The sequence below is a fragment of the Erythrolamprus reginae genome, chromosome 2 (genome assembly GCF_031021105.1).
Source record: "Erythrolamprus reginae isolate rEryReg1 chromosome 2, rEryReg1.hap1, whole genome shotgun sequence".
NCBI classification, from domain to species: Eukaryota; Metazoa; Chordata; class Lepidosauria; order Squamata; family Dipsadidae; genus Erythrolamprus; species Erythrolamprus reginae.
The window spans coordinates 270,535,117-270,550,254 of record NC_091951.1 but is presented as its reverse complement, the minus strand read 5'-3'; the positions used below and the strand labels follow the sequence as shown (position 1 = coordinate 270,550,254).

General features: G+C 35.7%; 1 protein-coding gene across 2 annotated transcripts in view; it reads right to left on the bottom strand.

The window, feature by feature from the left end:
* Window positions 1-6,753: 6,753 nt before the first annotated feature.
* The window catches only part of RFX3 (regulatory factor X3), a 220,056-nt gene continuing 211,671 nt past the window's right edge, over window positions 6,754-15,138 (bottom strand). The window contains exons 16-17 of one of the 2 annotated variants that reach the window (XM_070742599.1): window positions 10,017-10,059; window positions 6,754-7,706 (exon numbers count right to left, since the gene is read on the bottom strand). In XM_070742599.1, the coding sequence (XP_070598700.1) occupies window positions 7,468-7,706; window positions 10,017-10,059 (282 nt within the window). In that variant the 3' untranslated portion in view covers window positions 6,754-7,467. Of the gene's footprint in view, window positions 7,740-10,016; window positions 10,060-15,138 lie in introns of both variants that reach the window. The other variant, XM_070742598.1, reaches the window with a different exon arrangement.

Here is a 15,138-nt window from a genome sequence, read left to right as displayed (position 1 = left end):
AGCCTGAGTTCAAGTCTGAAATATTCAGAAAAATCCTACTATCTTTAGTATGTTCCAGTCATTTGTTTAAACAACACACTAAAAGTTAATATATATTTTTATAATTATAAAAGTTCCCCAGTTATTGTACAGTACACAATACAAATTGCCCACAAACTATTATTTAGCTCTTGCCAATTTTGAGAGGACATGATATACTAAAAGATTTAGCATTTTCACAAAAATCACATCAGGAAATACGTATTTACAGAATCAATACATTATACAAAACCCATCACGTTATTTTGTAAAGATGTTTTCTTTAAATAATTAAAAAGTATATTCAACTGTAATCCAAAAACTGGAAAAGAACATTACATTATCTCACACATACAATCTACAAAAAAGTTGCTTACCTCATTTACATTATATATCCAGTCAATTTAAAAATAAAAAAGATCCAATAAGTTCTACTAGTGTTTCCTGCATTTCTGTGCTTGTGGGACTGAAAAGGATAATCTTCCGCTTAACAAAATAAGTGATGGCAATTAATCCACCCAGGGGGGGAAAAAAGAAGGAAAACAAATATAAAATAAACACAAAAAAAAGAACTATTAAAATAAGATAGCCCTGAGTGATAGTAAGGTTATTTATTGGTAAGAACTGAAATTAACCAATTAAATAGGCACAAACTTCCCAGGTTTTTACAAAGGCACACAAAAGGTTTTTTTTTTAGTTTTATACCCTCACTAGTTAATTTTCTTTTTAAAAAAAATCAGATCTCTAATGGAGAATCTATACTTTTTAAGGTTTAAGAGACATTAATTTATTTTTCATATTCAAAGTTGAAAATATTTTTATACTGTTGTTTGAATTTCAGACGTGTATTCCAATCTAGATCAAAATATCAAATTCTCAAGCTATCTGGAGTTTTGCAAACAGGCAACTTTCACTTCCAGTAAACATACTCCTTCCTGTAAAGTTAAAATTAAACCTGCATTTCAGTTTCTCGATTTAAAGATCTAGAGAAATTTCTATGTGCTGCTGCTATTATTATTATTATTATTATTATTATTATTATTATTATTATTATTATTATTAATTATTCCTCTACTATAGACTGCGCAGGGGTATTTTTGTAGTAAAAAGTTGAGGAATTGCTATTTAAATAATAGCTATACAGATGCCTTTTTTTTTGGTAAGATGATTATAAATGAAGATTCACTAATTTCAAAGAAGCAATCCAATTTGGGTCTGTGGATTAATCAGGCAAACTAATATTTGCCACAGAGTTTATTTCTGCAAGTCATGCTGGTTTGCCAATTGAGCAGCAAATCACACAATCAGCTACCTCATCCAGACCCTATTATGGTTACAACAAATTCATTTCCTCAACTTCAAATAGCTACAGTGAGCACCCTAAAAGCATTCTGTTCTGTTGTTTGTAATAAACTTCTCTGTGTATATATATATTTATACAAATCTGCTCAGCAGCAGCTCTTAAACAAGTTGAAAGAGACTACAGGGGAATGCAAGGTTTGTTATCAACTATGTATATTAGTAGGTTTTATGATAAATTATTAATTTAAATGAGCCATCCTTACCAATTATTACTCAGGGCTTCTAATCTCAACATAATTTAGTAAACAAAAGAAAAAGAAAGCTAAAAAAGCAAATAAAATTGTAGACAAAATTTCTTTAAAAACAAGGAATGTTATTTCTGTTGAAAGACCCTAGGTAGTGACTTTGAAAGTGGCTTCTAACTATTTAGTAAAATTGGTAACGTAAACTTAGATCTACTGGCACACAGAATCACTAGCAGCAATGGTCAATGCATGCAAACTGAGAAGCATTTACAGAAAATTATTAGGAATAAATTCATAAACCCTTTGAGTATTGCATTTATGTTTCATTGTACATTAATTTGAAGAGCTTGAAACAAACAAAAAATAAAGGTTTGCTTTTTCGTCTTTGCCTTGAACTAATGTCCAGTGTCTTTAAAATAAAAATAGAGGGAGCATGGGATGTTTACTGAGAACTGCTTGGGATCAATGCACTTGAATGCTGCACTATAGCATCTGCATTCTAAACTTACACAACTTGATACCCACCAAATCAAATGCACAGCTAGGAGCTGCTACTTGTCAATATACACAACTGCAGTAATCCTGGACAGGCAGCAAAACCATAAGTTTGGTTCAGCCTGATTTGGGGTAGCATACATAATTTGTAGGCAGTGTCTGTCTTGGTTGGCTCCAAATCTGATCTAGAAAATGATTTGATGTAAGTCTAATTCTTATATGTTTTAAAACCCGAACACTGTCTTAAATCTGGAATTCCATAAAAATACCCTTGTCTGTGTTCAGTAATAAACTTGGAAGTGGTATAATGGTAAGCCTGTCTGCATACACACAAATAGCATGAAATAGAATCTCAGTTGAGGTTTTCATGCCCTTGGAAAGGCAAAATACAACTTGCCTTTCAATTGCAGAGTTTTGCAATAGAGTATCCAATATACTTCCAAGTCCAGACAATTTTGTGACTATGGATAGATACATACACATCCTTTGGCAACATCCAATGGATGGTAGTGGATAATAATGGTTTAACTCCAAAGTTCAAATCTTTGACATACAGGTTATATTTACATCTTTTGACACTAACTAATGATTTCTCAACTACCTGGAAATAATTTTTTTTAAAAAAAACAAGCATTTAATTGTGAAATGTTTTGAAAGCCAACATCTTGGATCAAAAAACCTATAATGGTAGAAATACTTGCTTCTATAGGCAGTACATATTAGGGAAAGGAATCCTTTGTGCTTCCAGATGTTGCTGCACGACAGATCCCACACATTGGTCATCCAGGCCAATGGTGAGGCATGTCAGATATTGTGTTCCAGCTGCCTGTGAACAATCATATGTTCCCCACTACCGGTAAAATGGCAGTCAATAAATTAAACTCAGATGCCTTCCTCAACGTATTTAATGCTGAATGTTTTCAAGAAAATCAAAACACAGGGGTCCTTAATAGATAATGCCTAGGATGGTTCACATTTACGTTCAGATTATATAGTAGGGGGAAATTATGTTGCTTTATGGAATGGGAGGTAGTCAGTAGTCTCTGGTGAAGCACAAATATGAATATGTATGTATGTATGTATGTATGTATGTATGTATGTATGTATGTATTGACTCTATTCTGGGGAGTGGGCATTGTGCGCTCATATGATCTCAAGACTCTAAGAGATTCACATCAATGATATTTACTTACAATGCTCAAAGGGTTAATTCAAGGCATTACCATAAAAAGAATGTTCTGATACTAGAACTAAGCACTGGATTTATGCTTCTGTTCCAGTTTTTTCTTTTAGTCACTAAACAAATAACCTAGCAACAAGACTAGAATTCCTTTTCCTTTAAACCATATACACAGAGACACCTGTAATGCAGGAATGAGGGCCCAGTTTTCAAAAACTGGTACTGCTTTCACAAATCAGCATTAAGTGTTCTCAAAGTGTTACATCGTGTTATTTGGCCTGTCAAATCTAGGAAATGATTTAATATTTTTTCTGAGAAAACATTTGGAAAAAGTGTTTCTAAAATTTGTGAATACCTCATTTTTAAATTAAAGAGATTATATGTAGACTTATGCATCCTCAGTACTGTTTCAACTGCTACCATCCATTATGAACCAAATGTGTGTAATACTGCACAGCAGTACTGTAGAATTTTTTTAAATGGATATATTATTTCTAAAGTAGTGTTACAATTACATGTGATAACACAAAAAAATAAGCACAAAGAAAAAAAATGCAGGACAGGACAAAAACAGATTAAGGTGACAGCACCAAAGATTTTGCATTCCTGAAGAGATTATGAAAACTGGGCCCTGTTTCTGAATATGAATTTTCAATGGAATCATCAGTATTGATCACTGCATTACTTGTTCAAGAGCCAAAAAGTCTTAATTAATTTTTTAAAAATAGTATTTAAAACAACTTTTTAAGACAAATTGTCCTCAAATATTATTAGTTCATTTTCTTGCAATGTTCCCCAAAGTGCCTCAATTAAGCTATTCCTCAATTTTATTTTAGTTTTTGATGAGTACATACTCCTTGATTATTAAGATCATACTGGATTCATGGCATAATGTGAAACCATTTACGGAAACTTCAGTGAAAAATGTATGGCATGGCATATCAAGTACAGAGAAGCTGCAACCAGAAGAGAAATTTTGGGAAGCCCTACTATTTTCACAGAACCCTAGGGCGTTTGCATGGGATTATCTGAATCCCAGCCCTCATATATTCCATTTTGAAAAATGAATATAACATATAGGCACAAGTAGTACAGTGTCAGAATGCTATCTAGGATAAGCTGGTTTATACTGAAGAGCTTCTGAAGATAATGCAAGTCAGTTGGCCATTTGATTTATAATTCCTACTAGACCCCAAAAAATAAAAAATAAAAAAATTAGTCCGGAACAAAGATGCACATGAACAATGATTATTCTGATTCATGATAAGCAGATGTTATCTGCATTGCTGACTTATTGGAGCATTTCAGAATACATTCTGGACACTGACAGGTTGTGAAGTTACGTTATTTGTATGGTCCACAGCAGACCAGAATTCCAGGATATGATGTTAGATAATGATAAATATCAATCTTTTTGGCACATTGAATACAGTGATCAACTGGAAGGGAAGTTGTCTGGAAAATGTATCATAAAAATTTACAGCCCTGTCTCTCTCAGAAAAGTAAATTTGCATCATTTTCATGAACAAAATTTGCATGAACAAAATTTGCATGAACAAAATCCAGTATTCAGGACAAAAGAAGACAGTGATACAGAAACACAAGTTTGTCATCCAGGAAGGATAGTACCAGTAAATAAATCATATTTAACATAGAACTTTAATAGACTCTCAAAAAAGATGCTGAAAAGTGTTTCTTTGTTTCTACATTTAATTTTACTGTATTTAAGTGTAAACATTTCATAATGCACAATGAGCGTGAGGAACTATCACAGCTTAGTTTTTAAAAAATTGGTGAGGGGTGTAGGTGTGATGCATTTTGATGGTAAAAAATAAGAATATATTCCAATAGCAGAAAGAACTAAATTATAATGAAATATATCGGCATGTTTAACCAAATGGCAGGAATTGCTAGGCACAATACCTAGTTCAGCCCAATTTTGCAATTCTAAGCAATTCTTAAAGCTTAGTTTTGAAGTAGAAATAGTCAAATAATAAAAAAAGGAAATCTTTAGGTATTCTTGATATATGCAAAATCAAGGATGCAAACTGTATACTAAAAATATACCAAAAATTACACCTGCTGTTCAAGCATTTGGTGATAATCTTGAAAACTGTCTTTCAAACAAACAATAAACAAGACCTTAATATTTTATATAAGTCTTGCTATAAACCTGTAAATCTTCTTTGTGCTTTCCTTTATTTTTGGTTTGTTTTGGTCAAACTAAGGAAATTCACATGTCTTTAAAATGTGTAGCCCATTCTAACTAGAACAGCTTCATGAGAATAAAAGGGAAACAACATATACTATGAATGAACCATTAAATAAAATAGCAGACTGACACCCCCCCCATCACCATATGCACTATTGAAACTATACGCTGCTTTTTTAAAAACGTTGCTTACGTTACTTTTTGAAATTAAAAGTAGATAAGGGTTTAGAAATATATATATATGCATATATATTTATATATAAGTATATAAATTCTTGTCTGGGAATTAGCTAATCTATTCTGTTGACCTTTGACACTGTTAAAGCTAGTTTGTTTTCCACCGTTTTCCCCGAATCCCACCCCACCCCAGAAAATCTGATTAGTAATAAAGTGAAGTTCAGCTATAAATAAGAAAGAAAAAGGCTGTCACTCTAAGAGGGATAGTATATCTAATTTTCTTTTAAAAAAAATCTTGATATCTGTAGTATGTAACCTGCCCTTACTGTTTTAGGGAATCTGAAGGAAAGAAGGGTAGAAAGAAGAAAGAAAGAAGACAGGCACACTTTGTTGAATCAATGTCAGAGTTATTAACAAGAAAATCTTAGCTTCAGTTCTGTTTAAGGCACCATGTAATAGCCGAGGTACAATGATCCCTGATGTACATTCTTAAATGGCAATGGTCCATCTAGCCACCTATTCAAATTCTACGCAATTGGGAAATAAGTACAAGTGACATGTGCCAGTTTCACTGCCTTTAAAACATTTTATATAAAATGAAATCCACTTAAGAACCAGGAATTATTCTGAGCAAAATTACAATGCAGGTTGCTACATTCCTTGCATCCTATAAACTATCTTTAACAAGAGCAGCAGGTTGAACTATCATGAGGAAAAGGACATAGAATTAAAAAGTCATCTGAAAGGAATGGTTTCCTGCATGTCCAGTTCAGCATAAGTAGCACATACACTTAAAGAAGGAATCAAGATGCTTTTTTTTAAATAAAAAAAAACTTCAGTAGCCAACGTCCCCACTGAAGAGCAGAAAGCATCTGGGTAGTGGTCCCATATGTATATGAGGTGCAGAACCCAGCAAATGCTTCTGTAATTTAACCTCCACTCGTTCAAAGATTATCACGTTCTCACTGGAAATCAAAGATGCCTTAATTCGATTCTTGTAAAACTCTTAATTAAAACGAATGGAGGTTGCACAGAGTCAGTTTTTGGGCAGAATGTACCTGAAATCAGTAGTCTTAAGAGAGAGGAACTAGTATCCCAAAAAATTTGAAACTGATTTAGGAAGCTTGAATTGTCCATAATAGTGTCATCTGTACCTTTATTAAAGTACACATTACCATGTGCTATCAGAGCTCTCATTTATCCTGCAAACAGTGAGAATCTCTCTTCCTCTGAGAAAGAAGACAATCTATGTTCTCTAGAATTATAATAAATCTTCCAATATATCTGTTGAGCACTCTGAAACGTATCAAAATAGTTATTTTCCAGTTCTCTCCAATGAAAGCTGCCTTTTAATAATAATTCTAACGCAGCTGCTATCAAACGAGCCTGCCTCCAGTGTAAATCAAAGAGGAGAATTCTTGATATTTCAGAGTGCAATTAATTAAAAACCCTATTTATACGAAATCACCATGACTAACAGTTAACATTAAAATATTTTGTAAAAACTATGAAAAAAAAATTAAATTACTTTTAATTATAAAGAGGACAAAAAACATTAACATTAATCTTCGCAAAAATGCTTCTTGACTTTTGAAACTAAGAAAAAATTCATATTAAGCGGCCAGTGTAAAATGATTGTATTTACCTTCCCCCCCTCCCCAAATCTGACCAAATACATAGACCCATTCCATTTCACAACTCCAGCAAAAGTACAGATAAAATTTGACAATAGTCGACTTTCAGAAATCTTTTTTTTTTTTTGCATCCCTTCCGTCCCCTATGATATGCCCAACATCAAGAGGGCTAATACAATCTGAAAAAAGAACTTTAAATATTTGTTAGACCGCAGTATACGTATTTCCAGTTGCACTACACTGTCTGATCGTTTGAGTAGCTGTGACAATGTGCTCATTGTGAAGAGGGTTCAAAAGGTTCTGCTGTACTCCAGCCTCGAGTACCGGCTGCAGGCAGCCCACCTGAAAGGCCTGGCTAATTTCAGTCTTCTCTCGCTTGGCTTGTGGCTCTCCAGAGTCATCCAGCTCTTCATCTATTTCACTTTCAACTTCACTGCCTTCATCTGCACAAATAAAATCACCATGAATCCTGCAATCTGAAAGAGCCATGTTACAATGAGATAGAAAGGCTTAACAATCCTAGCAAAGTGTCAAGTTATTGGTTACCGGTTAGGTCCCACAGAGTTGGTCTTCTCTGGGTCCCGTCAACTAAACAATGCCGCTTGGCGGGACCCAGGGGAAGAGCCTTCTCTGTACTTGTACTTGTAGATGAATGCTTATTCCATGGCAGCATCCTAAGCTTCCATCGTTAATTCTGCTATGGGGGCTGCAAGTAAAGGAAGCAATCCCCTTTCTGTGAAATAGAATTCATTTGTGTGGAAATGAATCCTTCTGAGCCCAATTTATTTTACCATGTTTTGTAACTTCTTGAGTGGAGACTGCTATCTTACTTCCATAATGGATCACTAGGACTTGAACCAGTGGACAAGTTCAATATTGTACAGGTAATCCTCAATTAACGACCATTCAGGAAATGTCTCAACATACAATGGCACTGAATGAGTGGTAATTACAATTGGACCTGGTACTTATGGCCGACACAGCATCCCCATAGAAACATAGAAGATTGACGGCAGAAAAAGACCTCATGGTCCATCTAGTCTGCCCTTATACTATTTCCTGTATTTTATCTTAGGATGGACATATGTTTATCCCAGGCATGTTTAAATTCAGTTACAGTGGATTTACCAACTACGACTGCTGGAAGTTTGTTCCAAGGATCTACTACTCTTTCAGTCAAATAATATTTTCTCACGTTGCTTCTGATCTTTCCCCCAACTAACTTCAGATTGTGTCCCCTTGTTCTTGTGTTCACTTTCCTATTAAAAGATTTTCCTCCTGAACTTTATTTAACCCTTATTTAACCCACAGTCACAAGATTGCAATTTTCAACTTTCCCGCAAGCAAAGTTAAACGGAAAGCTGGCAGGGAGTCATGTGAACTTTTTGCTCAATGACAGCAATCAGGACCACCATCACTAAGTAATATGAACACATGTCTCAAAGGTGCTTTTTGAAAAGGCAACTGGATTTTCCTTGGAGTGTTTCCAGTTCAGTTCTTTAGAACTGAAGAAACATGTTTAATAAGAAGCAAAACATCTTCAAGGAAAAACAAAATCCGCTTGCCTTTTGAAAAAGCACTTGTGGGACAGAATCCAGCTGCGAGAGCAATCATGGGCTTTCCCAAATATGCCCATGTTACACCAACACTCTGCAGTCTGCATTGGTTGCCGATCAGTTTCCGGTCACAATTCAAAGTGTTGGTTATGACCTATCAAGCCCTTCATGGCATCGGACCAGAATATCTCCGGGACTGCCTTCTGCCGCACAAATCCCAGCGACCGGTTAGGTCCCACAGAGTTGGTCTTCTCCGGGTCCCGTCAACTAAACAATGCCGCTTGGCGGGACCCAGGGGAAGAGCCTTCTCTGTGGCGGCCCCGGCCCTCTGGAACCAACTCCCCCCAGAGATTAGAATTGCCCCCCACCCTCCTTGCCTTTCGTAAGCTACTTAAAACCCACCTCTGCCGTCAGGAATGGAGGAATTGAGATTCCCTTTTCCCCTAGGCCTTTACAATTTTATGCATGGTATGTCTGTATGTATGGGGGGTTTTTTTTTATATTAATGGGTTTTAATCGTTTTTAGTATTGGATTATTATTGTACGCAGTTTTATGATTGCTGTTAGCCGCCTCGAGTCTTCAGAGAGGGGCGGCATATAAATCCAATAAATAATAATAATAATAATAATAATAATAATAATAATAATAATAATAATAAATAACTGTGACCTGGATGACTGAGAATCTCCATAGACAGTATGATCACATGTCTTTTTAAAATTTCAAATTACACTACTTACAATGGAGTTTCCAGTCCCAGTTAGTGTTGCTAAGTGAGGACTACCACTACCATACCAAATTCAGTTGAAATTTGTTCATGCTGTCAATAAATTAAATGGATACTATGTTTCATTGAGTGAGAGAACCTTTGTATGAGATTATCTTTCTCAGAATCCCACTGATTGGATTCATGCACCATACAAATTATAATGTGGCTAGATTGTGGATTAGTGTGTCATATGAGACCCTTGTCAATTGCAGGTTACTTAATAAAACATAGTTAAAATTATAGTGACACTGTAGTTCACTAGATCTTTTAAAAAGGTCTCCCAACCTTCAAAGGCAACTTTCAGATTAAGCAGAAATACAAAAGAGTGAATAAATTAAGAAAACAAGGAGTGGCACACAAATAAAGTAAACAAATATATTTAAATTTTCCTAATAAAGTAGAAGATCTGTAGTATGCGTATGCTGACCTTTGTCCATGTTTCCAGGAGACACAGCATTTAAATCACCAAACTGTGGAAGAAAATCAAAGCAGCAACTTTTAATACAATACATTGTACCAGCATTTTCCAGATCAGTTAAATCCTCTCTGAAATCTAATCATATCCATGTTTCCCAAGAAATAGGAGTATTTTTATTCACAAGTGGAACAATTACAACATCCTTCAGATTATGCCGTTCTGGTGGGAGTGGTGTGGAAGTGTCTATGACAATTCTCTGTGTTCAACTTGCCATGGCCACCTTCACCAAAGACAACTAGGCATAGCCAACTTGCCTCAGCCAACTTGCCAGGGAGCCGCTCATCAAGGCCAACTTGCTGTATGACTAGAGTCATAGTTCCCTCTAAGCTGAGCAGTGAGCCAAATCGCTCACTTAAAAATCATCATCAACTCAGAGTTTTCCAAACCTGCCCAGAAGCCGAGAGGGAAAGAGTGAGAGGAAGGAGACAGAGAGGAAGAGAGGAAGAGAGAGAAACAGATAGAAAAAAGAGAGGAAGGAAAAGAGAAAGAAAAAGAATGGGAGTAAGGAAGAGAGAAAGAAAATCAAAATCTAGTTTGAAACTAGCTCAACTATTTAAATGGCATTTTGATATTGATAGAGTTGCCCTATTATGAGCTCATTGTTATAGACACACAGTACAGTATTTTATTTTGAAATTCTCTGAGGCAAAACAGGGTGGGTTTTTTGTTTGTTTGTTTGTTTATTTATTTATTATTTCTGTGCCGCCCAGTCCCGAAGGGACTGCCGCTCAGACACTATACTTTTCCGCCCCCCCCCCCCCAAAAAAAAAATAAATTAGAGGGAACACTGACTAGAGTTACACTAATACAGGGGCAGCCTGCTGGGAGTTTTCAGGAGTTTGGGAGAACCTTTAGCTAACAAAATGTGCAGTTCAGAGAACCCCAAATTCCACTCCTGGCTGGTCCCGCCTACCTCACCCTGCCCCTTTCAGGAGCCCCCAGGCGGCCCATTTTGGATGCAGGTAAGCACAGGGTGTAAGCGGATGCTCAGGGAGGGTGAAAAATGGGCCAACTGGACGTTTGGGGAAGAGGGCCTCCGGAACCTAGGGAGGCTATTTTTCCCCTGATGGAGGCTCAAAGAAAGCCTCTGGAGCCAGGGGAGGGCAAAAACGCCCCTCCCCGCTGTGGTGCAGGAGGCTGACTAAGCCACGCCCACCATGACCACACCCACCCAGCAACCGGGGAGACAACCCCTTGTTAAAATTTCTCTAATATCAAAGAAATGGTGGAATAGAATCATTAAATAGGGATAAAATGAAATGTGAATGACAAAAAAATTAAAATATTAAAATATTTATTTAAAACAATTAAATAGTTAAATTGCCCCGCAATGAATTGGCCATGGAGAGCTGTTCCGTGATGAGTTGGCTGCGGTGAGTTTCTCCCATTCCTTCCAGGGTGGTTCAGGAATGTCTGGAAGTGAATCCTTCAAACTAAAAATGGTTTAGAACTTTTTCTTCACCACAGAACCCCTTCTTTAAATAACTTTTATGGACACGGACCACCAAAACTTGACTCAATATCTAAATGCTAACATTTTTTCAAGTCTTTGCATGATCCCATTGTGACAGCATCATAGCCCAGAGGGATCCGTGAACCATAGGCTGAGAACCACTGACTTAGAGTAGATTTGTAAACCATTGGTTTACAGAAGCAATCTAGATCTTAAAGAGGCTTGTTTCTTCTGAAATGCATATCCAGCTTCTGGTTTAAAAAAGAGACTAACAGGAATGGAACCAGAACATTCTGAAGTTGGAAATCAATGACTTTGGCTCATCTTTGGTCATCTCCAAATCATTTCTCATAATTATTTGACTTTCTAATGCTCATTTCTCATGAAACTATTCTGTGCACTCTGATGACCCCCAAAGCAAAACATTTATCTATCTATCTATCTATCTATCTATCTATCTATCTATCTATCTATCTATCTATCTATCTTTCTATCTATCTATCTATCTATCTATCTATCTTTCTATCTATCTATCTATCTATCTATCTATCTATAAATCTATCTATCTATCTATCTATCTATCAATATATCTATCTATCTATCTATCTATCTATCTATCTATCTATCTATCTATCTATAAATCTATCTATCTATAAATCTATCTATCTATCTATCTATCTATCTATCTATCTATCTATCTATCTATAAATCTATCTATCTATCTATCTATCTATCTATCAATCAATATATCTATCTATCTATCTATAAATCTATCTATCTATCTATCTATCTATCTATCTATAAATCTATCTATCTATCTATCTATCTATCTATAAATCTATCTATCTATCTATCTATCTATAAATCTATCTATCTATCTATCTATCTATCTATCTATCTATCTATCTATAAATCTATCTATCTATCTATCTATCTATCTATCTATCTATCTATCTATCTATCTATCTATCTATAAATCTATCTATCTATCTATCTATCTATCTATAAATCTATCTATCTATCTATCTATCTATCTATCTATCTATCTATCTATCTATCTATCTATCTATCTATCTATCAGATTTGTATGCCGCCCTTCTCCGTGTGTGTGGTAACACATACCACAAAGCCTTCTATTCTAAAGTTAAATACATACCTTATTTTGGAATGACAAAAAGTTAAATAGTGAACAAAATACTAAAAGGAGCTAGATGTATTGCCCAATTCTTTGTGAATAAAAGTAAATAATACTTGCTGCCTACTTTGAATTTATTTTCATAATGCACCCTTCATTTTGACCCAGAAAGCAAGAGTAATGAAATATATGAAGAAAGGATATTTGCACATTCTTAATATTTAAACATAGTCAAATGTGTTGATGCTTCATATACAGATAAAACCCAAAAAATTAGAATATCATGGAAAAGTTCATTTATTACAGTAATGCAACTTAAAAGGTGAAACGTAATATATGAGAGAGACTTATTACATGCAAGGCAAGATAGTTCAAGCTATGATTTGTCATAATTGTGATGATTGTGGGGTGACAGCTCATGAAATCCCAAATCCACCATCTCAAAAAATCAGAATATTACATGCAATCAATAAAACAAGGATTGTACATAGAACAATATTGGACCTCTGAAAAGTATAAGCATGCATATGTACTCAGAACTTTGTTTGAGCCACTTTTGCAGCAATTACTGCCCCAATGGCTTGGCATGGAAGCTATCAGCCTGTTGCACTTTTGAGGTGTTATGGAAGACCAGGATGCTTCAATAGCAACCTTCACTCTTCTGCATTGTCTCTCATCTTTCTCTTGGCAATGCCCCATAGATTCTCTATGGGGTTCAGGTCAGGCGAGTTTGCTGCCAATCAACGACAGTAATCCCATGGTCATTGAATCAGGTTTTGGTGCTTGTGGCAGTGTGGGCAGGTGCCAAGTTGTCCTGCTGGAAAATGAAGTCAGCATCCCCATAAAAGCTCGTCTGCAAGAAGGAAGCATGAAGTGCTCCAAAATCCCCTTGTGGACATCTGTGTTGACCCTAGTCTTAATGAAGTATAGTGGACCAACACCATCAGATGACATAGGTCCCCAAATCATCACAGACTATGGAAACTTTTGCATCTCATTTGGAAATCAAGGACTCAGAGTGTGGAGAGGGCACACACTCCAAGATGCTTGAAGTCCATTGTGAAGTTTCCACAGTTTGTGACTTCATTTTCCAGCAGGACTTGGCACTTGCCCACACTGCCAAAAGCACCAAAACCTGGTTCTATGACCATGGGGTTATTGTGCTTCTGGCCAGTAAACTCCCCTGACCTGAACCCCAGAGAGAATCTATGGGGCATTGCCAAAGAAAGATGAGAGACATGAGAGCGAACCATGCAGAAGAGATGAAGGCCGCTACTGAAGCATCCTGGTCTTCCATTACAACTCAGCAATGCCACAGGCTGATAGCTTCCATGCCATTCTGCACTGAGGCGGCAATTGCTGCAAAGGGGCCCAAACCAAGTACTGAGTACATATGTATGCTTATACTTTGCAGAGGTCCGATATTGTTCTATGTACAACCCTTGTTTTATTGATTACATGTAATATTTGATTTGGGGTTTTCATCAGCTTTACCCCACAATCATCACAATTATGACAAATCACAGCTTGAACTGTCACGCTGTATATTGACAGCCCTTCAGAGACATTTAGTAATGAAACAGTTAACTAGTGTGCCTTATTGGATCCTCCTCTTATGTCGCAATATTCTGCCAACCTCTTTCCTCTCCCTTCTTCTTCTTAACCTCCATGATGTAAGATGTATATGTTCTCCTGTCCCTCGAGACAGTCTTTTATTTGTTTTATCTCTGTTTTTAAAATAAATATCTTGTTTAAAAAAATGACTAAGGCTTCTATCCATCGACCTCCGGAGTTAAGGTCCTAACAGACTTTAATTTCCATGACAAGAACTATCTTTCCTTGCGTGTAATGAGTCTCTCTCATATATTAGGTTTCACCTTTTAAGTTGCATTACTGAAATAAATGAACTTTTGCACGATATTCTAATTTTTAAAGTTTCACCTGTATAAGATAGATCATTACTTTGTGCTTCAAAAAGGAACCATTACCTTTTCCCAAGTTCTCTTGAAATAAGTTTATGATGTAACAAAAATAAAAAACCTAATCATCATCAGCCTCACCATCATCAATTAAAAATGACTATTGGGTGACAGAAAAAAAATCTTACTAGGGATGATAATATTACTATTTATTGTTCATTTCTATGGATACAAGAAAATAGATTTCATTATTATTTTTTCTCTCTTTGAGTGTCAATCTGCTGGTTGAAAAAACAAGGAGAAAAGTTTGAATATTTTGCAATTCAAGAAGATTATAATTTAAAAAGAAGGACCACAGATTTCAGAAATGAGCATAAGATTTCAAAAATTTGCACAGGACCTGAAAGGTAACAGCAAAATAGTTGGTCCAGTATTTAGTGTGATTACATATAATCAGAATGTACAAACAAAAGAAAATAAATTTCTGCATGAGCTTTGTATGGATTCAGCTTAACTGAAACTTGATGACATCCATTATATCTAAATCTCAGATGAAAGGAATTT